Source organism: Carassius carassius, chromosome 2 (genome assembly GCF_963082965.1).
Source record: "Carassius carassius chromosome 2, fCarCar2.1, whole genome shotgun sequence".
In the NCBI taxonomy this organism is placed as follows: domain Eukaryota; kingdom Metazoa; phylum Chordata; class Actinopteri; order Cypriniformes; family Cyprinidae; genus Carassius; species Carassius carassius.
The window spans coordinates 8446380-8470807 of NC_081756.1; the positions used below are offsets into that span (position 1 = coordinate 8446380).

A 24428-nucleotide genomic window follows, 5' to 3' on the forward strand; every position below is an offset into this window, starting at 1 on the left:
TTCTGTACTATTTTTACCAGTTTATTTACAGAGCAGAAATATACAAAGCTGAAGAGCTTACACAGTAGACAACATGTTTACATGTAATTTAGAATACATTTTCCAGGTTAAATCTTTGAAAGTTCCATAGTTTTATTGGAGGCACTTAATAGCAAGTCAACTATATATATTTCTAATTAGCATAACTGCTTATTCTGCTTTGTTTGCCTGTTAAATAATCAGCAGTTACGACTTTTGGATTATATTATATTTATTTATATGTGTATACGTGTGTGTGTGTGTGTGTGTGTGTGTGTGTGTGTGTGAGAGAGAGAGAGAGAGAAATATATGGTATTGGAACTGATAGTAAATTTTACAAATGTGACCCTGGAGCACAAAACCAGTCTTAAGTCGCTGGGGTATATTTTTAGCAGTAGCCAAAAAAACATTGTATGGGTCAAAATTATAGATTTTTCTTTTATGCCAAAAATCATTAAGCTCATGCTCCATGAAGATATTTAGTAAATTTCCTACTGTAAATATATCTAAACTTAATTTTTGAATAGTAATATACATTGCTAAGAATTCATTTGGACAACTTTAAAGGTGATTTTCTCAGTATTTAGATGTTTTTGCACCCTCAGATTCCAGATATACAAATAGTTGTATCTCAGCCAAATATTGTCTGATCCTAATAAACCAAACATCAATGGAAAAAATAATCTATTCAGATTTCAGATTATATATAAATCTCAATTTTGAAAAAATGTACACTTAATTAAGGCTGGTTTTGTGGTGCAGGGTCACAAATAGTTAGTTTGTAAAAGTTTCAGTGAACTGATAAATTAAGTGGAAAGACTGAAATAAAATTTATTTGTAAAATGTACTCTTTACTTACAACTTCTATAAAATGTAAAATAAATTAAAAAGTTTGTTTTTGTACAGGAAATGTATGCTTCTGGTCCCCAATCTAGCTTTTAATAAAATATTAATAATAATAATAATAAAAACTAGTCAAAAACATTGATATTGATAAATATATTGTAGAAACATATATTGTACAGCTACTTTGCAACGATTTGTATCGTGAAAAGTGCTGTATAAATAAACTTGAATTGAATATTATACCCTAATATTGTGACATTTGTTTTATTATAATTATTATTTATAGTATTTATATTTATATGCTTTATAGTGGTGTTCACCATGCTCTGAGGGAGCAGATGTGGCTTAAAGCCCTTCTAAAAACAATGATCTTTCAGCATTCACCATGACTGCTTTTCAGATATCTTTTATAAACAGTTGACGACCATCTCTACGTCACTTTCCGAATTGTCCGTGCTTTTGTTTCGAGTCGTCCGTTCAGCTGCGGCAGTGATAAACGAGCGGCATCTTCCTCTCAACAGCCATTCAAGTCGACTGTGAAATGGCATTTGTAAACATTCCAGTTTGTCTAATTCAATTCCAATCAGTTCAAAGGATGTGTCCTCAAACTCAACATGCGATGCATCATCACGACATCTCTTAAGCTGCTCGTGACAGGCTCGGATTCTCCCTGTACAGCACCGCTTGTATTATTTCTTCAAATTACAGGAACGTCCCGCTTCAGCTGTTATTATTGAGCCACTAGTTATTATATGAAGATGGTGAAATGTCAGAACCGATTGCTTTTCTATAATAATACGGCAGGTTGATGCAACCAAGATATACAGTATATTCTAAGAGTATTATAAGTCACTGGCTCTTAATTGGTCTGTTATGATTGCATTGGGGAAACAGGAGGAAAAAAAACAATGTTAGATGCAAATAATAAAATGCCTAACTATAGAATTGTATTTTTGCTGTTTCTTAGTGACTTTCACATGTTATTAAATCAGTCCTGTCCACTGAAAGCTGCTCAAATACTGTACCTACACTGGTGAAGCACATTTCTACCATCATGTTGTGGTAACACTTTATTTTAAGGACCAATTCTCACTATTAACTGGTTGCTTATAAGCATGCATATTACTAGCATTGACTGTTTATTAGTAGTTGTAAAGCACATATGAATGCCTTATTGTGCATGACCAAATTTTAGATTCCTAAATCCTTCCCCATACCTAAACTTACCCACTACCTTACTAACTATTAATAAGCAGGAAATCAGATGTTTATTTAGGGAAAGTCTTCTAAAGCGTTACTTGTGTTATATGTCCTATTATACATCCCAGCCCTATCGACACGCTTAATGAGGATCTCATGGTGACTAAACTGAAGTAGGGCATAAAAAAAAAACAGAAAAACACGCCTGATATTCTACAGGAGCGAGGGTTTCCGTCATACAGCAGACTCAAGTCGTGAGACCTTCCTTTCCCACTAATTTATTTCCCGCATCCTTAATTCCTCCTTCATTCTCATTCTGTATTCTGTCACTCAAGTGGCACTCAGCGTCTCATCTGTCATCCTCCTTCATGAGCTGCCATCGCTCTCTCTTTCTCTCGCTCCTCTGTGTCCTCTAACCACATACCTCCTGCTCTTAATTCACTCTCTTTTTCTTTCATCCCCTCTTCCTCTTCATCCTTCACTCACAGCTGACCTTCCCACCCTCCTCCATCCTTAACAGCACTTACTGTCTTAACTTCAGGCCTTTCATCTCATCTTCCATCATGCATCTGGCTGTTTTAACTCATCTCTCGCTACCTTTCTTCACGGTATTCCCACTCCCTCCCTGAGGATGTGATGTTTCCCACCCTCTTTCAAGCAAAACCAGATTCAGGCTGGTTTGGTGCTGGTCTAGCTGGTGGATCAGCATAGATTTAGTCTCAGATCCATGCCAAACATTCTCAGTCCATAAAATTAGTAGGCTCTGACTGACATGACTGGTTCTGATTGACAGCTTTATGGAACTTCCAGGTGTAACGGCACGCAGGTTTTATTATTAGTGGTGTTTATCATGTACAGTGATTAGTAAGAACTAATGACTGGATTTGCCATGGTTATTTATTTGTTTTTTAATTAATTAATTAATTTTACATTATATTATTCAAATAAATGTTATAATATTTTAATATATAGTTTGAATAATTTAAAATGTTATAAATGTTATTATTTGAATATAAAATAAATTAAGAAAAAATTATTTGAATGTATTTTATATTCAAATAATATATAATTAATTAAAATTGTAATTAATTTCATATTTTGTATTAGAATATATATTTTTTATTTGTATTTTATTTATGTTGCATTATATTCTTTGAATTTATTTTATAACATAAAAATGACAATAAAAGCAAATAATACAACATTTGATTTCTTTTTAATTTATATTCAAATTATATACATTTTATATTTTATATCATTTGAATTAATTCATATTGTATGTTAGAGTTGCATTTCATTTATTTCGTCATTTTTTATTTATGTGAATATAGAATAAATAAAACCAAGATACAAAATTATATAAAATAAAAAAAATATATATAAAATATGGATTAAATATACATCATTTAATATTCAAATAATACAAATTTTGTTTTTTGTTTTATATTGTATGTTATTTTATTTATTTATTCATTCCATTTATTAAAATAATATAACATTAAAATAATATCAAATAAAAAAAATAAAAAAAAATCTTCTGTTTGTGTTAATTAGTCTGAAAAGTCAAAATTCATATTTATTTGACATTTAAATATTGCTTAAATATAATTTGAAATATGAAACATTGTTGACGTACAATTTTACTTTAATATGAGCCCAATATATAAATTAGTAATTTATATGAGCTTTATATAATTAGTCATGTCATTAATCAGTGTGATATTTCTGGTGAATAAAGGATGTATTATCAGCTAAGCATTGTGAACAGTAGCAGCTGAAATAACCTGTTTGTTTTTGTTTTTATCACTGTAATTTCAATGCTAATTTTCCGGTAAACTCAGCTTTCATTTTATCACTTTGTATTCTGACAGTATGCTAACTGCAGCCTCATTTGTGGCTGTATTTCACTCTCCAAAAACTGGCCTGTGTTAGATTTGCTCACTTTGTCTGAATGAACGGACCGCTCTGAAACACAGACCGTCACAAGCGCATGAATAAAGCAGTGAGTCGCCTGCTACAGAAGCAATGCTGTGTGGAGTAACTGAGAGGATTCAGCGTCATATATATCAAGTTTTGCTTATGTATAAAGACAGGGAAAGCTTTACAAGTATTGCGTTAAATAAATGTCAAAGTGACTGTACCTTGAGGCACTAAATCTAATGTGGGTTTTATCCTATTGGTGGATAACACACAGGGAATAAAAGAAGACTTGATGAGGATGAGTGCAAGCATTGCAGAAGGATGATGAAATGAGTCGGATGGAGGCAAAGTGCAGAGGTTTGTAGGTCTTCATAGCGTGAATGTTAAATTATTTCTGAATTATTTTTTTATACTTACACTTGGAAGATAAACCTCATAGGAAAGAATAATCACATGTTAAATGTCACTAATGTCTCAGTTGTTGGCAGTTAGGTACAATGAAGAGCCTTTACATTTTTCCCATATTCCATTCTATTATTTCCCAAATTCTTTGTTTTTTCATTTTATCTTTATTTGAATCTATTTAGAATTTTTTGAATATACTCGGGTGTTATGATCATGCCATTTTTGCTATACGGGCGAGCTCAAATGTCTGATTTCACATAGAACTACTGGTTTTCTCCCCACAAGTTAATATACAGCCTAATAAAATAATGCTGTAAATAAGAATCTGAAAAGAAAGAAGCTTCAGATAAATAATCCAAAGAGATATTCTTTATAAAAGTTAAGAGTTAATCACGCCCTCCTAAAACGGCTCGTTCTAACACGCCCCCACATGTCTACGTCACTGTGTGGGAAGATTTGCATAACACCGCCCAAATGTTCACGCAAAGAAAGAAGGTGTGACCTTTGATTCTCGCTGTAGTATTGTTGTTGCTGCCGCCGCCATGTGTGGAGATGCTGTGTTTTGTTGTTAAAGCGAAACTACTTTGTTTAGCCTTCCAAAAGAGGACGAAATCTGCTTTGTCTTGCCTAGAGCTTATCATGCTGGTTGATGAGAAAATATATCAACTTCACACTTTGTGAGGAAGTCATGGCCTAGTGGTTAGAGAATTTGACTCCTAACCCTAGGGTTGTGGGTTTGAGTCTCAGGCCGGCAATACCATGACTGAGGTGCCCTTGAGCAAGGCACTGAACCCCCAACTGCTCCCCGGGCGCCGCAGCATAAATGACTGCCCACTGCTCCGGGTGTGTGTTCACAGTGTGTGTGTTCACTGCTCTGTGTGTGTGCACTTTGGATGGGTTAAATGCAGAGCACAAATTCTGAGTATCGGTCACCATACTTGGCTGAATGTCACTTCACTTCACTTCACTGTGGATCACCAGATCGTCTTTCACTGTGGACGAAGCAGAGTCCAGCCCGGGGTAGTCACATGTGGTTGCTGAAAGCCTGCCAGCCACGCTGTACTCAATCCCGCAGTGTGTGACTTTGTGTGATGCATGGAGGACTGTTTCCTGAACCTGCAGACTAGCTTACAATTGGTCTGTGCTCAAAGACTGTTCTATAAAGTGGGGCTGTCCAACTTTGAAAGGACAGCGACACTTACTACACAGAGCCATAGTTCGCTGACAAGCTACACAATATGACGTCATAATCGCAGATGAATCGCATGCGGTTATGAACGCGATATTGCATAGCTTGTCAGCGAACTACGGCTCTGTATATTAAGTGCCGCTCCATTTGAAAGCAGGTGATGGACATTTACTGCTAAGCACAGACCTGGCTTTTTTTTAATCGTGCAGCCCTACACCAAATACACAACATCATGTTTTAATCAACATCATATGACCCTTTTAACAAGACTCTAATTGACACAGGCACTGGATTTTTTTCGATTAGGTAGGGTACAAGTGATTTCAAAACATTTCATCTGGTTTATATATATTGTGTATATATTATTTATCTCATATAAGGTGCATTTGGTTGAGTTGCGCTGCAGTAAAGCACTTTATTGTAGTACTACATGATTATCCCTTCAGCACGAGCAGGAGAAACAACAATGCAGAATATTAATAACTATGACTGGGACTGTTATATACATACCAATTATAATGAGAACACTATTATAATAAAACGCTGTGAATTTGTATGGCTAAGTTGCTGTATTTCTGTACGTTGTTGCGTGAAGAACGCGTCCACAAAATGAGTTCATTCAGGGACCCACAGACACGTTCGTGCATTCGGGGCATTTTGCGCAGATAGCATATAAGTCTTAATATATACATTTTGTTGTATAAATAATGAAGCGTAAAACTCACTGACTGATTGTTGTTAAGACTATGTTCAATATTATTATTCTTGTGTTCGCCGTGAATATAGCCTTTAATGCTGATATGGCGTAAAATGATAAATAAATATTACAGTTAAAATTTATTTAAGGTAAAGAAAATTGCTTTCATGGTTTTAGTTTTAGTTGTGGACAATAACCCTGGTGTTCGTCAATTTAAAAGATGAAATAAGTCAGTGAGATGAAGTATGTTTTATCTGTAAGGTATTTTACCAGGATCTCAACACATTAAGGCACATTTTTCAGCATAGATTATGAAAAGCACAAGGTAGAACAAAATAAGCTCAAGCTGTAAGTTTGGACATGTTCCTGTACAGGAATATTCTGTCTGTGTGTGTCGTGACTGCAGGGGGGCGCAGCAGGGCTCTCATCTGGCCTCTTCAGGGGTGCTGTACACAGAGAAGGGCTGGCAGTTCGCCTCTAGCTCATAATCTAGACTTGCTTTTGCTCAATAACTGTATTCACACAGCTGTCAGTCCACTATATTCCATTCATACTCTGTTTGGAAGACACGTTTATTAAATTTAGGGTGTTTATGTGTCAGTATGTGTCCTGGAAGTTGAACCCATGTCCATGGCTGTGCTGGACTCTAGTACACACACTGGATGAGAAAAACACAGCTGCATCCTTTACTGCATCCTGCTGACTATTTCAATGCTTTTACCATTTCTTCATCTCTCACTGTTCTAACTTGTAGTATTCTGGACGATGTTTCAAAGTATGTATTGCTAGTAGTGTTGCTTTCATCAACAAAAATGATGACTAAAATTATCGTGACGAAAACGAGACAAGACGTAACGTAAATTCTGGTCATGGGACGATGACTATAATTCAATGTATTATAAATGCAATATTGACGAATAAAAACAAAACTAAATGTGGTTTACAAAATAAAAAATATGCTAAAATGTCTCTTCATTTTCGTTGACGTTATAACGTTATTTCGTCTCATTTAGTCGTGTTATTATTATTATTATTATTTTGCAGTATTTCTGTTTCCTGTGTCTCACTTCAGGGGCTTCATCAGATCGTACTGCGCAGACGCAGGCGATGTCACTTCCTCAAGCCCCACTCGCAGCATTTTTTAGAAGACGACAACAAAGTTAAGTCTGACACAGAGAAAGGGACCGATGTGTGTACTTCTAACATGTTTGGTTGGTAAAATAAATGTTGTAAATTCAAATCAGAGCGTCTTCCGTGTCTGGAATGGATCTGTTCTTGACTCTATAAGGTTTGGCTAGAAGAAAATTTTGGTTTCGTCTATACTATAGTGACTGGGTTACTAAAAAGAGACTAAAATAAAATTTTCATTGACTAAAAATGTCATCCGTTTTCTTCGACTTCATTCTGACTAAAATGCTCAGAATTTTAGTTGACTGAAACTTGACTAGTTTAAAAAGAGTATGAAAATGACTAAAACTAATAAAAACTAAAATGACAGCTTCACACAAAGACTAGACTAAAATTCAAATTAAAACATGCTGCCAAAAAACACTAATTGCTAGCACTTCTCATGTTACTGCTTCCTCAAAACAAATCACTTGTTGTGTTCCATTGCATTCCATAACCAAACAATGAGAGCAAGTTAATATGCCCTTGCTTTGTCTTCTGTGTTGAGTTGTGGTTTGAAATCAATTAAAATGATCCAGTTTTTTACTTGTTTTGGATTCATTGATTCATCTTTGAGTACAGGCTGTGAGAATCTGTGTTTCTGGGTCTCGCTTAGAGAGGAAAAAAGAGAGGAAGTGATTTCAGGTTGGATGTTTTGTGTGTGTGTGTGCAGCCAAACTCAGTACGTCTGCAGGGCAAATTCTCAACATAGCACAATAAAATTATTAGTTCTTTTACAGTTTTCTTCTTCTGAAAACACTGTTCTCCAATAATTTTTCCTAAACAGATTTTCATCAATGTGCATTTTAATCCGAGTTATTATAGTTAACTAAAAGCATAAAAACATTAATTACTTGAAATAAAATAAATGTTGACTGATATAAAAATTATAAATAAACTATGATATGAATTGAATCACTCTTGTTAGCATTTATGTCAGTGGTTTTCTTGAATAATGAGATTTAATGGAACGAGTTTGGGACGGGACTCTCTGTTTGTTTGATCAGTGGCAGACAGTGGAAAGTGTTTGGGAGTTGTAATAATAATAATTCCAGATGTAACAAGAGCATCCAGACTCAAATAAAGTACCTGTGACTGCTGAAATCCCAGCAGGACATTTTGCTTTAAAAATAGATGAAGTTCTTTGGCGTAATATGATCATCTTTAGATGGAAAGTATCTTGTAATGGAAAGCCGGATCATCCGGGCCGCTGTCCGGCATCATAGATCCATATTACATAATCTCTGATTGGCTCATCCTGATTGTCTTTATTGGAACAGATGTTTCTCGCTAAGCTACCCTGCTGATGTATGTGGAAAATTACATCTATTTCATCACCACCGAGAGAGAGTTTCAGATTGCTAGCCAGTTTGTTATTATAAAGGCAACATGTTCCCAATAACCTGTGAGGACAAATAAAGGGTTAAAATAGGAGGCTGCTGTACACTTTGTCTTTGTCAGATATGAATGCTCCAGTTTCTCCTAATGATGGAGAAAAGCTCAACATAAGTACAGTCATATTATTTGCTCTTTTTACATTTTCCTTCTTACAAAACATTTTATTTTTCACTTTTTTTCTCTCATTCTGATTAGGAAATAATTTTTCCTAATCAGATTTACATCAACGGTATTTTTTATTATATATTATTATTGTTAACTAAAACTAAAACCATCAAAAATGTTACAAAATAAACAAGAACTAAACTAAAATATTATAAAAAGCTTATTTTATTGTCCAAGAGCTTGACATAACAACTTAATGTACAAAAATAAGTTAACCTGCCTAACTAATTAATAATAAACTAAAGCTGAAATAAAAAAGTAATAATATATATATATATATATATATATATATATATATATATAAATTTATAAAAATAACAAATACACAAAACAAAATAAATAAATATTTGCTTAGAATTGAAATGTTAAATATTTAAGTGAACAATAGTTAAAAATATTAATAAAATCTATACTATTAAAATATTAATAAAAAAACTTACTTTCACTTTTTTCCTCAATAATTTTTTCATGAAAATACCATAAAGTCATTTTACTTTTTTAAACATTTACATGTAATCAAATAAATGTTAACTGAAATATTTTATTTGCCAAGAGGTTGCCAAAGCAACGTTTCTAATTTTCATTTAGTTTATTAATTTATATATTTAAAATAATTTTATTAATTCTGTATTTTAAATAATTTGATGTGCTAAAATAGCTAAAACGGAAATATAAATGACTGAAACTACATATAAAATTATTATAATTATAAATATGAAAAATGCAATAAACGTTGCTATTATTATAAAGTCAAATAAAGGGTAAATAAATAAAATAGTAAAAATAAAAGGCTGCTGTACAGTCACAAAAAAAATTGATTGCTCCAGTTTTTTTCTATCCATTTTTGTAAAAAAATGTCTAATATGAATGAACAAACATTCATTTGCTCCAGTTTTTTTCCATCTCCCAATGAAAAAGAAATGCAGTTCCTCATATAGGCACTGAGTTGATGTGAGCTGGATCTTTGGGGAGCGCGCCGGGCCAGAGTTAGCCTAAATAAGCCTCTTGACGTGCTGTGCAGACATGAAGGGCTGCGAATGGGCTCCAGTCTCTGCCGGCCCGTCTGTAAGTAGGTTGCTGGAGACCTGGCGCTCAGGGTTCGTGTTTTGGACCTGGTCCTTTGCCCTGTGATTCTTCCTGATCTTTAGCAGCCGGTAAAGAAGTATCCCACTCTGGCTTTTATCCTGTTTTGTCTGCAGTCTGCACTTTTTCTTTGATCAGATCAAAGAGGTCCCAGTTCTCGCTGCAATTTAGCTGCTTTAAGGGCACTCACATCATTTGTTGATACATGGTTTACTAATGGCTTCCCTGTGGACCTGAAACCGGTGCACAATCTGAAAGCATTGTTCTAGAATGTACTAATGCATTTCAACCACTGCACTTGAAGGCTGATTAGATCGTAATACATTGTATTAATAATAAGTGAAGCCATTTGGATATAATACAGTATGGTGTGATACAGTGATACAATACTATCTGAAATGGCTTTTGCATGTGAAGATAGATAGATAGATAGATATGATACAATATGCTGGAAAAAAATGAGTAGGATTTACTTTGTAACAGTATTCAATCAGAAATTGGTAGTAAATTTAAAAAAAAATGATTAAAAAGACACTGCAAGTGTCAGTGAATTAACAGTGAATTAAACATGAAATTCTAAAGTAGAAAAAAATGAAATTCTATTTTGTTGTAAAACACTCTAATAATCTTTGTGCTATTTACATCTTCATAAAATATATATATATTTTTTTTTTTACAGTGTATAAAGATGTTTAAACTCATTTTCAGTATATTCAGTCTATCCTTTGAAACTGGCAGATAGCTCTAGCTGTACGTAAAATATCAGATTCAAAACTGTTTGAAGTTGCCTAAATTCCTCGTTTTTAAAAGAAACCCTGCCTTTTCTTTCTGTAACGATACCAAGAACCTTCTTGTTTGATTACCTGAACTCTCCACTCTACTAATCTGAGATATTCAATAAGACGTCCATAGGGGGCTCTCAGACAAGCGTCTAGACGATTGGTTTTCCTCGACAGGGAACTGAAATGCTTTTTTTTGTCATCCAGGATGAGCAAGTATTGTAAGATTGGGTAAATGTTTATCAGCAGACACTGCAGAGGCCTAATGAGTTTAAATCATTGGTCTTTGTTATTCTAATAGTTTGTGTGGCTGAGTGAATGAGATGCACTAGATAGATCCTGATAGACAAACTTTTGGGTGAACTATTCCTTTAAATCACGTTATGTATACAATCATGCGTCGACTGTACATCATCAGCTGTGAAAGTTCGGCTGAAATCCGTCTCTGTCTATCACTCAGTGCCATTTTGCCAGTTCAGACGTCCCATCACACACAAGTGAAGGATCTGCTCTCATGGCTTTGCTTGGGATCTGACCCACAAATAATCTTGTCAGTTATTTGGCACTGCCCTGTCAGAATCTTTCCCGCCACTGCTTGAGAAATGTCCAATGAGACATGGCATGGCCCGATTTGTCACACGTTGCCATGACCCATAATGCACCGGGCAACAGGGATGTTATCATTTGGGAAGTGTCTCATAACAGACTTTATCAAGACGTGAGGAGCGATTTTCATGTAGGCACTAATTGGCTTGTGGCATATATGTCGGGTTGGCGAGCGTGATTTCACCAAGTACAGCATGTTCCTGGAACAACATTTCAATCAACCAATCAGGATTGAGATATAACTTTTCAGGAAATATCTGTTTTAGGCTTGCAATCAGGGTTAGGTGCTTCTATACTCAGATTATTAGGAATAAATTATGGGTAGGGTTAGGTTTAGGGGTAAGGATTGGGTTAAGTTTATATTTTTGGACAATAATGTTGATCCAGGATCATCAAAAGATGTTGATCCAGGAACATGTCTTACTTGACAAAATCACGGCGACCGTGTAGTGTCAAATTGTTTGACACTGATCACAAAACACAGATTAGAGACCGGGACTCAAAACTTAATTGAGAATGACCTTTATTTTCCCATTTAGTTTGTACATTTGAATTTGTAAAGTAGAATAAAAAAAAAAATTATTTTAAAAACAACAAAGACTCTTACAGATGCCAAACTCTTGAAAGGCAGTGTTAGGGGCGTTCACACAGAACATGCTTTCCATTCCAATGCGCTACTTTTCCATTGTTTTTTTATGGACACGCATGACTGTAGACACTTGTGTCTCGTACATGAGCATCGCATTTATAAGACACCTTGTCAAGTTAAAGAGGATTTCGGATGCCCATTATCCACAAGTTGGTAAGATTCTTTAGGGTCTTCTTGAAATGTCTGTTACATACTTCGGGTTCAAATTCCTTAATTATCATGTAAAACAACACCCTTTTTGTTTACAGATCCTGCTCCGGTGCATGTCTCTTTAATTAATATAATGATTTACTACTCACCCCTCCCCCTCCTCCATTTTTTGTGTATTCTGGGGTTATTACCATCAAAAAGTGTTTTTGTGGCTCTGATGTCGGGGGAAAAGACTCTTATGTTTACTTTGACATCCATTTGGTTACGAGACTACAGATGCTCAAACGTGGTGAAAATGGCAAACAGCATACTACTAACTGAGGGTGGAAATATGCTAATACGGGACAGTCCGTAAGGGACCATGGGCGGGGCCTGATCAGTATGATGTCATACTGCTAAAAAAAATCTAAATGGCTTGATAATTGAAACTGTTTGGGTTTTTTGTGGATTAAAAAAATGTGACGACTGAGTGAAGGAGGGGCTGGAAACAAGTGCGAGTCAACAATTTCATGATAATAAAACAAACAAACAAGAGTACAAAAACAATGCAGGGAAGATGACAATCCAAGATGGCGGTGAGGCGGTGAGGAATCCGGATGGTGACGGTGAGAAGGCAGCAGGAGAGGATGGCACAGGAACTGCGGGGAATAGAGCCGAAGGTAAGTCTTGATGCTGGTGAAAGTGCGGAGAGTGGATGAGGTTCCGGGGGAAGACACGGACATCCAACGCAAACTACACAGAAGCAAAAGACAGAGGTTCCGACATTAAACAACGTTCTCACAAACACAAGACGTGAGACAAACCAATATATAGGGAGAGTGTAATGAGTGACAGCTGCTGCTGATGACAATTAACGGAGACGCCCACAAACTAATCAGTGCAGACGCGAAACACACAGACTTCACCACAAAGTGCAAAACCCAGAGATCACGGTTTACCAACCGGTGACAGTACCCCCCCCCCTCTAAGAACTCCTCTTGGAGTTCCCAGAAGGGCCTACCTGCTGATTGTAGTCATCAATAAGGGAGTGATCCAATATGTCCCTAGCAGGTACCCAACTCCTCTCCTCCGGACCATAACCTTCCCAGTCCACCAGGTACTGGAATCCCCTCCGTCTCGAGTCCAGAATACGATTAACCGAATAAGTCGGTTCCCCATCTACGAGACGCGGCGGCGGGGGAACCGGAGTAGGCGGATTAATACGTGCATAAAACACGGGTTTAATTTTGGACACATGAAAGACGGGGTGTATCCTCCTGTACGCTGGAGGTAGTTTGAGGTGGACTGTCACCGGACTAATGATCTTGGTAATAGTAAACGGGCCAATAAATTTGGGAGCTAAATTATTAGGTACAGAACGCAGAGGAATGTTACTGGTAGAAAGCCACACTTTTTGACCCACGACGTAAACGGGAGGCTTTGACCGGTGGCGATCGGCCTTGGCCTTAGTGCGCTCCCTCATCTGGAGCAGAGTCTCGCGGGCTCTGGTCCAGGTGTGGTGGCACCTCTGGACAAACGCGTGAGCGGAGGGGGCCGCGACTTCAGATTCCAAACTGGGAAAGACTGGTGGCTGGTAACCTAAACTGCACTGAAACGGAGAAAGGCCCGTAGCTGACACTGGTAACGGATTGTGAGCGTACTCCACCATAGAGAGTTGTTGACTTCAGGAAGAGGGATTCTTGGAGACCAAACATCTCAACGTCCTCTCTAAATCTTGGTTGGCTCGCTCAGATTGTCCGTTACTTTGGGGATGATAACCCGAAGACAAGCTAACTGACGCTCCTAGCAATTTACAAAACTCTTTCCAAAATTTGGATATAAATTGAGATCCCCTGTCAGAAACCACGTCTCTTGGGAGGCCATGAAGCTGAAAGACGTGATCTAGGACAGTGACCGCTGTCTCCTTGGCTGTTGGTAATTTGGGCAAGGGAATGAAATGTGCTGCCTTTGAGAACTGGTCCACTACGGTCAAAACGACCGTCATGCCATTAGAGGGCGGGAGGGCGGTAACAAAATCTAGTGCGATGTGGGACCAGGGTCTCGAAGGGACAGACAGCGGTTGAAGGAGCCCATCAGAAGGTTGGTTAGATGACTTACCACTGGAGCAAACTGAGCAAGCCAATACAAAATTGCGGACGTCACGAGCCATACGTGGCCACCAGAATCGTTGTTTAACCAACCCATTAGTTCGACTTATCCCTGGGTGACAAGCCACGTTAGAACAATAACCCCACTGGACGACTTCAGACCTTAATTCCTCCGGCACAAATAAATGGTTCGGTGGACAACTGGGCAGAGGTGTTACCCCTTGTAAGGCCGTCTTGACCTTCGACTCGACCTCCCATACGAGTGCTGAGACCACTAATTTCTCATGTAAAATACACTCGGGAGTCACCGGGCGGGCAGAGGGATCAAAAAGATGTGATAAAGAATCGGGCGGTACGATAAAGTAAAATCAAAGCGACCGAAAAAAAGTGCCCACCGAGCCTGCCTGGAATTGAGTCTTTTGGCAGTTCTAATGTACTCTAAATTCTTATGATCGGTCTAAACAGTGAAAGGTACCCCTGAGCCTTCCAGCCAGTGACGCCACTCCTCTAAAGCTAATTTGACGGCCAACATCTCTCTGTTACCAATGTCATAATTGCGTTCAGCAGGAGATAATTGATGGTAAAAAAACGCGCAAGGATGTACCTTATCGTCCGAAACAGCACGTTGGGACAACACTGCTCATACCCCCACCTCTGACGCGTTGACCTCCACCACGAACTGCCATGTGGGATCAGGGGCCACAAGGATGGGAGCCGAAACGAATCGGCTTTTGAGGTTAGTGAACGCAGTCTCTGCTGCGTCCGACCACCTGAACGGAGTACTGGGAGAGGTCAAGGCTGTCAGAGGTGAGGCTAGTTGGCTGAAATTGCGAATGAAACGCCGATAGAAATTGGCGAACCCCAGAAACCGCTGTAGGGCCTTACGGGAATCTGGAGATGGCCAATCTATCACAGCCTTAACCTTGTCAGGGTCCATACGTATTCCTTCGGGCAAGACAATATACCCTAGGAAGGGAACAGACTGTGCATGGAATACGCATTTCTCCGCCTTGACAAAAGCCCATTCTCAAGTTACCTCTGGAGCACTCGTCTGACATGTTGAACGTGTTCCTGGAGAGATGAAGAAAAAATCAGTATGTCATCCAGGTAAACATATATAAACTGATCTACCATATCTCTCAACACGTCATTAACGAGTGCTTGGAAAACCCCTGGCGAGTTGGAGAGCCCGAACGGCATCACCAAGTATTCAAAGTGCCCTCTGGGGGTATTAAAGGCGGTTTTCCATTCATCCCCCTTCCTGATGCGGACCAAATGATAAGCATTACGTAAATCCAATTTTGTGAATATGGATGCTCCCTGTAACCTCTCGAAAGCTGTAGACATGAGTGGTAATGGATAAGTGTTCTTTATCGTAATGTTGTTCCGCTCTCAGTAATCAATACAAGGTCGCAGAGAACCATCCTTCTTACCCACAAAAAAGAATCCCACCCCCGCTGGAGAAGAGGAAGGACGGATGAACCCAGATGCTAAGGAATCAGAAATGTATTTCTCCATGGCCTCCCTCTCAGGAATAGAAAGAGAGTATAACTTGCCTTTTGGGTGGAGACTTACCTGGCACTAAATCTATGGCACAGTCGTAGGGACGATGTGGAGGGAGAGAAGCAGCACGGGACTAACTGAACACCTCCGTCAGGTCCAGATACTCTGTGGGCACATTTGGCAATACCATGTTCTCCTTCTGAAAGACAGAAACAGGGACAACAGGACAAGCAGAAACCAGACAAGACTCATGACAACTTTCACTCCACAATGTGACTGTGTTGGAACTCCACTCCACTCGTGGATTATGTTTAATTAACCAGGGGTTACCTAACACAATGGGAGCTACAGGGGAGTCCATGAGGAAAAAGGATATGGTTTCACGATGATTGCCAGAGGTAAGCAGTGTGATGGGTTCAGTGTAGTGTGTGACGTGAGGCAGTTCCTGGCCGTTGAGTGCGGTGACATGGATGGGAAGAGACACAGGCAGGACAGGAATGTTCAGGTGATGTGCAAGGAGTGAGTCGATGAAATTACCTTCGGCTCCAGAGTCCAGAAGGGCGTGACAGTCGTGAGTGTGATTCTCCCACCGCAGTTTCACCGGAAGGAGAGTCGATGATGTTGTTGAGGACTTCCCAGCGGAAATCCCACCCGATAGTAAACTCAAGTTTACTACCGGGCTGGCTCTTTTACCGGGCAGGAGAAGATGGTATGTCCTGAGCCTCCACAGTATAGACATAGTCCTTGGGACCTCCGCCGTTCTCTCTCCCTCCGGGACAGCCGAGCTCTACCCACCTGCATGGGTTCGTGGTCGTCGACGGGACCGACCGCATTCTCTCGACTCTAGCGCCCCCTGTCCGGAGAGATGGTATGGCTCTTAGGACTGGTCTGACGACCCAGGCGATTAATCCGTGCATCAACTCGTAAGGCCAAGTCGATATGACCATTAAGTGTGGGTGGAAGCTCGAGCAGGTAGATCTCCTTTTGAACACGGTCGGATAGCCCATGCAGGAATCGATCCCACTGCGCTGCCTCGTTCCACTGGCACGCGGCCGCCAGGGTACGGAACTGAATGGAGTAATCCGTGACTGAAGATGTTCCCTGATGAAGGTCTGAGAGCTGGTGAGCGGCCTCCCTGCCGGCCGCGGCTCGATCGAATACCCTTCTCATCTCCTCCGAGAGGGTGTGGAACGAGGCGCAACACGGATGTTGATTCTCCCACATCACCGCCCTCCATATGGCGGCCTTGCCCGACAGTAGAGTGAGCGTGAATGCCACCTTAGATTCCTCGGTAGCGAAGGTGCGGGGCTGCAAGGCGAAGTGCATAGAACATTTAGTTAGAAAAGTTCTGCAGAAAGCTGGCTCACCGTAGTAGTTTTCTGGCGCCGGAAATCGCGGCTTTGGCCGGAAGTGATCCCGGGGGGGTCTCCCGGGGGACGGGCAGCGCAGGCGGTGCGATAGGCGCAGTGGAAGAAGTGAGCTGATGGATCTGCTGGGTGAGCTCGGACACCTGTGCCACCAGCGCTTGGATAGCGCGTCCGGTGTTAGAGATGCTCTCCTGCTGCTGATCCATGCGTTTAACACTGTGGTGCAAAAAGTCTGTAAGAGTGTTGGTGCTCGCTGCTTCCATGGTGGTGAGAATGTTCTGTGATGACTGAGTGAAGGAGGGGCTGGAAACAAGTGCTAGTCAACAATTTAATGATAATAAAACAAACAAACAAGAGTACAAAAACAATGCAGGGAAGACGACAATCCAAGATGGCGGTGAGGCGGTGAGGAATCCGGATGGTGACAGTGAGAAGGCAGCAGGAGAGGATGGCACAGGAACTGCGGGGAATAGAGCCGAAGGTAAGTCTTGATGCTGGTGAAAGTGCGGAGAGTGGATGAGGTTCCGGGGAAGACACGGACATCCAACGCAAACAACACCAAAGCAAAAGACAGAGGTTCCGACATTAAACAACGTTCTCACAAACACAAGACGTGAGACAAACCAATATATAGGAAGAGTGTAATGAGTGACAGCTGCTGCTGATGACAATTAACAGAGACGCCCACAAACTAATCAGTGCAGACGCAAAACACACAGACTTCACCACAAAGTGCAAAACCCAGAGATCACGGTTTACCAACCGTGACAAAAAAGCAGTGATGAATGTTTTTTTATCACTGTAGGGTGGTTGTGTCCACAAACTGCTAAGACATATTTATATACAAACAACATTTAAAAGTGAATTTTGCATCTGATGTTCCCTTTAAAAGAATTTTAACTTTTACATGCAGTGTTGTTTATCAGTGTCAGTTTCAAAACAGTGGACCGATCAGAAAACCCCGGAGGCGGGGCAAGCTTTGCGGGTCTTTGTTAGCAAATTGGCATGGCAACTGTTTTATGTGATTGGTGTTCTGGGCAGTGCTTTTTTTTCTTTTTCTTTTTTTTCTAAGCACTCCCTTAGATATGCAAAGATGCAAAGATTTGTTCTGTGTGAATGGCCCCTAACTCTGATTTCTAACCAGAAATACAAATTTTAACAGAAAGCGATTTAAAAAGCCTTGTTTGAAAGTTTTGAAAAACTCTGAAAAATGTTTGTGTTTATTTGTCTATATTCCTTTTCTTGTAATTCCAGTTCGACTTCTTGTACAGTGTGACCGATTTACTTCAAATTCACACTTATTAATGAAACAGGAGCCAGTTTTTCAGCTCTGAACTTTGCCCTTTCAGAGTAATCACTCAAATCTGTCTTGGGTCATTTTCTGATCTTATTCTCTCATCTTCTCCATATTGCTTCCTTTCTTCCCTCTCATTGTTACTGCTTCTGAAAGGCCTGAAATGCTAGATAAAGTTGCTAATGGTGCAGTCAATGGAGAGTGATTTTCAGATATCACCCCTCAGAGACACTTTAGACCAGAAGGGGCTTCTTGTCTCTCACAGTACAATGTGTGCTACCAACACAAATGAAGATATCCACAGGTGAATGAGGAATGAAGCTGAAATTCACTCCGATCACTAATACATATATCTGTGTTTATCACCCAATGTTTTCTTTCAATGTCACACGATTATTGAAAAATAATGAATAATATATTTCCCCATACAGGTTTTTCATTGTGGTGTGATCCATTTCAGATAAAATGCTTCCCAAGTCAGTAAATGAATGAATGAATTAATGAATTAATTAATACAATAAGAAAAGTGCTCATTGCACTGCAAATCATATTTTTGATTAGTATTTTAAAGCATTTTTCTGTAGGATTTCATTTAAGACCTTTATCACTAATACACATTTTTTATTTTATTTTATTTTTCATATGCTGGTTTTTATTTTTTATTTATTTTATGTTTATACTTTCTATTCTTTTATAAACCATGTTTCTTCAGGATTTTGTACTAGACCTTCATTGCTCATATATATATATTTTTTCCTTTTTCTTTCCTTTTTGTTTTATTCTTTTTGTAAAGCTTTAAATACATATTTAAATAAATAATTATTAAATAAATAAAATTGTATTTTTTTAAGCATGTTTCTTCATTTCAAAGAAAAATACCTTTAAAATTAAAATTTTACAATTTTATAAAGTAGCTATTTATGAGATATTGAGACTTGTTTTAAGAAAGTAAATCTTAAATCTTACCTTAAGTTTGTTATTTTACACAGTTTAACCTCTAAATGTAACTTGTATAAGGCTGTTGAGAAGTTTTTACTGGAAAAACGAGAAAAAAGGTAACACTTTAGAATAATGGTCCATTAGTTAATGTTAGTTAATTCATTAATTAATATGAACAACACATTTATTACTGTATTTATTAATCTTTGTTAACGTTAGTTAATAGTTTAAGTTCTAGTTTAAGTAGGCAGTTCTTAGCTGGGATGTGAATCAGACTTTATACTGTTAGTCAGACGTCCAAGACTAATAATCTGATACCATTAAATAAAAAGATAACCTCAGCACACACTCTTTCTCGCACACATTCATCTCCTCTTTCTCCTCTCACTGTAATTTTCCTTATTTTTATATTTCTTAGAGGCATTATAAAATCATTTATCCTGCTCCCTTCTGCCCTCTTTCTGACAGAACCTCCACGGCTCTTTTTCTTTCTTTCTTTTTGTTCCGCAATATATATTATTTCCGCTTTTCCTCGCCCTCTCAGTTACCAGATTACTGTCAGATTTTTTCTCACTTTTTTGATCTAAAGTATTACTCTTCCAAACTTTTCAACTGTGCTTCTAAACACCAGTTTCAAAAGGCAATAAGAAAGAGGCGATGGCGTTCTTTCAGAGCTTTTCCGTTTTGCTGGTCTTCAACACCACATCTCCTCACCTTCTGCCTAAATCTCCTCGGCTCTAAAAGTCTCACGTATGTGCTGTGACTGTGGATTATACGGCTGCTCTCCGTTTTGCACATCTCACTTTTCTGAGCAGCTGTCTGCGTTTTATTTCACCGCCCCCTTCTCACTTCACTACTGCACCAGAGAAATCAATTTCTGTCCTTCAAAAAATGTTTCTTTACCTAATAAAAAAATGCGAATGGAGCAGTAAAGTACAGGTCAGCTTAACCAAATAATGAATTAGTTGTTCCCCCATGCCTAATGAACATTTATAAGCATAGATTATTTTTATTTTATTATAAACCATATTTTTTTAGGAGTTGTATTTAAGGTATTTGTGATCCTGGACCATAAAACTAGTCGCTTGGGTATATTTTTAGCAAAAGCCATAAAAAACACACAATAAAAGTTAAGTAAAGATCATGTTCCATGAAGATATTTTTTAAATTTCCTACCAAAAATATATCAAAACTTCATTTTTGATTAATAAAATGCATTGCTAAGAACTTCATTTGGACAACTTTAAAGGTGATTTTCTTAGTATTTAGATTTAGTTTTTGCATCCTCAGATTCCAGATTTTCAAATAGTTGTAGCTCAGCCAAATATTGTCCGATCCTAAGAAACCACACATCAATAGAAAGCTTATTTAGTATATGATGTATAAATCTCAATTTGGGGACATTGACCCTTATGACTAGTTTTGTGGTCCAGGATCACATTTATCACTTACATACATTTTATGGTTATTATTATTTTTATTATTATTATTTTAGTTTTTATACTTAAATTATTTTATTATTAAATATGTGTATTCAGGATTTTGTATATGAGACTTTCATCATTAATGCAATATTTAATTATTATGTTTTTTTTTAAGTTATGTTTCTTCATTATCTACTTCATCATTCATATGTTAGTTTTTAATTGTATTATTTTATTAAGCATGCTTCAGGATTTTGTACTTGAGGCCTCATCACTCATACAACATTTAATTTTATTTGTTTTATTATTTTATTATAGAGCATATTTCTTTAAAATTTTATTTGAGACTCACTTAAATGCTATTTTATTATATATATATATATATATATATATATATATAGAGAGAGAGAGAGAGAGGGGGGGGGGGGGGGGGAGCATGTTTCTTCATCACGCATACACTATTTTCATATTTATTTTACATATTAGAGCATGTTTCTTCATGATGTAGTACCTCACTCATACTATTTAATTTTTTTTATTTCATTTAAGTTTTATATTATTTTATTATAAATCATTATAAAACATTTGAGAGCATTAACACTCGTAAGCAATTATTTGACGGATTTGTTATATGATTTATTTATTTCTAATTTCGTTTTTTTCATTGTTTTAAACATGTTTCTTCAGGATCTTTTTTTGTGTGCATGTTTTTAGGATATACTTGCCTGAGAAAGCTGTGAGTCACTTTGTCATTCAGATGACACAACCACTCATTTGAGCAGCATTTCATTTAGTTACAAATGTGTGCATAAACTGTTAAAGATGTGCCCCCTTTGAAATGCTAAATGACCCCTTAAGCATCGAAACAGCCTTGTGACATTTCATGAAAAATGTAAAACATTTTCCTTGCTATTTTAAAATATAATCTTGGTCTTAGTGATCTGCCTTGCTGCAGCATCCTAATCAAGATAGATCCTCACCAGTGACTGATTTGGGACGCTCTGCACAGGCAGCAACTCTGTGTGCCACATTTATAGCACCATGCACTCTCAATTGATTCCAATAGAGTTTGACATTAGCATGTTGGTAAGCTACTGACATGACACAGATTGAAAAGTTAACAGCAACATGCAAAGTGAATGCATTAACTTTGACAGCTCTAACATTAAGCAATCGTCTCTCTGCAGGTTCTTTGTCTCTGAGTGTGTTCCTGGTATCGGTGGGTTTAACGGTGTGTGTCGTGTGGCTGGTGGCGCTATGCGGGGTCTGTGGATGGTGTCAGCGCAAATTGGTGAGTGATGTCACTTCCTGCACAGGAAGTTTCCATATCATCAAGTTTGAAATTTGAACACCCTGTATCTGTGTTGGGTGCTCAGTTGAAAACAGAAAAAAATAGGGAAGTTGCCTTGGGGTCATCTAATTATTTTTGTTTGCCATTTCCACAAATTGGTGTTCTGCACACAAATAGATTGATGAAAAACTAAAATCGCAATGGAAGGATTCAACAGCGTATTGTTAATATAGTAGCAGGAGGAGGGGGCATGATGTGCCCTCGTTTGTGTTTACATCAGACCTCCATACAGATTGCCTTTCAACAGTTGTAGATCTCATTTTCTGTCTGGATAATTAGCTGTTGAGCCTTTAGTTTTCTGTTCAGCCTCAGCCTCTGCAGAACAAGATTTGCCATTCAACTCTTGTAAAGCAATTCAGCGCAAGGCGGCCAAATGAGACTGAATCGTGAGAGAGGAAAGAACGTGTATTAAGGAAAAAGAATAATTAGGCTAAATGATTCATATATAAACATGAAAATGTGATTACATAGCCATTTGATTAATAGCCAGTTGATAAAAAGAATCCACAAACAAAATGAGTCACCTGGGCTCACTTTAATCGAATTATCCTCTTCCCAAACGGACCACCTATTATTCAAAATTAATTACCTTTAACACATTAATGTGTCACTTGCTTTTTGCCTGGAAGAGTAGCCGAATGTGGAGGCATCGTTTCACAACCGTGCATTCGTAATACAGAATCCGTGCTTTCCATTCATCATCTGAGAGGAGTGATTAGTTTTGAGATGGTCAGCGCAGGCCAGACGGAGGAAAAGAGAGGAGGAGTGAGAGGCAGACGGGAAGACTGCAGGGTGGCTAAAAAGAGATTTCAAGCTTTAATTACACTCAGTAATGGTTTCCTCATCATGTGCCCAGCCCGCGGGCATCTACCGTCTTCATGTTATTACAATGAGGGATTACAAACTCGCTTCTCGTTTTATTCGCTCATTTTCTTGAGCATTGTTTTAGCCATTTTCAGACGTAGTAATTTTCAGTCTAAATCAGAATGTGATTGTTCTCTCGTCCTCATAGACTGTTTTTAATTGCTTTTTGGTGACTATAAAATTATTAGAAAAAAAAAAGTTTTGTCGTCAAAATTATTGTGTTTTCACACTAGAGCTTTTGGTGGGGAGCAACTCTCCTGGTAACTGTGATTCTGACAAACTCAAAGCTGTTTAATAATGCAAAAACTACATATGTGACTCATTTCTAGAAGTGTGAATCTCATGAAAAGATTAGGGCATCTCTTCAACTTAAGTGTGTTTATTTTATTTTATAACAATGTTTGACAATGGACATGAATGTCTCAGGAAAGGTCTGTCATTTTATGTGCTGGAAATGACTTTTTTTGTCTTTCTAAGTTAAATTTCTTTGCTAGAATTATATTTATTCTAATCACACACTTTTTGCATAATTGACATTTACTGCTTTTATAGTTCATCTTGTCTCTTTGGTAAACAAGTGAAATGTCATATTGCTTATTTTTTTATATTTTAAGATTGTAAGGTTATGAGTAAAACAATGCAATCTATAAATGACATGTTTGAAAAATACATGAAGGCATGTTTCTGTTTGAATGTGATTTTTTATTTTATTGTATATGGTTTATTGTTAGAAATGCATTAAAATTTTTAATTAGCTTTTATTTGTATATGTTCATTGTTTTATATTTGTATTTATATTTAGTGTATTTTTAATTCAGTTTGAATTCAGCCTCAATGCTTTATTTCATAAAAAAGTATAATAAAATATTATTTAGTATTATATGTGTCACGATTATTAGATGGAGTGCCCATGAACTTCATTAGAGGGCACTCCACTCAGGACCATTCCACCCATCAACCACCAGATGTCACTTGGACACTAGCACCTCTCTTACTGTTGCACCACACCCGAACTACATTACCCATGAGTCACTGCATCACAATCACCCTGCCACACCTGCACCTCATTCATCAGCCAATTTCCTTGCCACACCTGCACCTCATTTACACACACACATAAAAGCAGCACATTCACTCTCACTCACGGCGAAGTCTTGTTTAGCCAGTCTGACATTTCCGAGCGTTTTTCCCTGTGTTTGTTTTTCCTGTGTTTTGACCTTTGGACTGTGTATCCCGACTCTGATTCTCTGCTGCCTGTCCCGATCTCTGCTTGTTTTTGGTTTCGACTCTGGTTATCCCTGACACACCTGACGCCATTCCTGATTTC

At 37.9% G+C, this 24428-nt stretch overlaps 1 protein-coding gene across 2 annotated transcripts in view; it reads left to right on the forward strand.

Annotated features, from left to right (window-relative positions):
* The window catches only part of LOC132101487 (synaptotagmin-7-like), a 125535-nt gene that overhangs the window by 19620 nt on the left and 81487 nt on the right, over positions 1–24428 (forward strand). For both annotated transcript variants that reach the window (XM_059506500.1, XM_059506508.1), the window contains exon 2: positions 22074–22177. In XM_059506500.1, coding sequence (XP_059362483.1) covers positions 22074–22177 — 104 coding nt within the window. The remainder of the gene's footprint in view (positions 1–22073; positions 22178–24428) is intronic.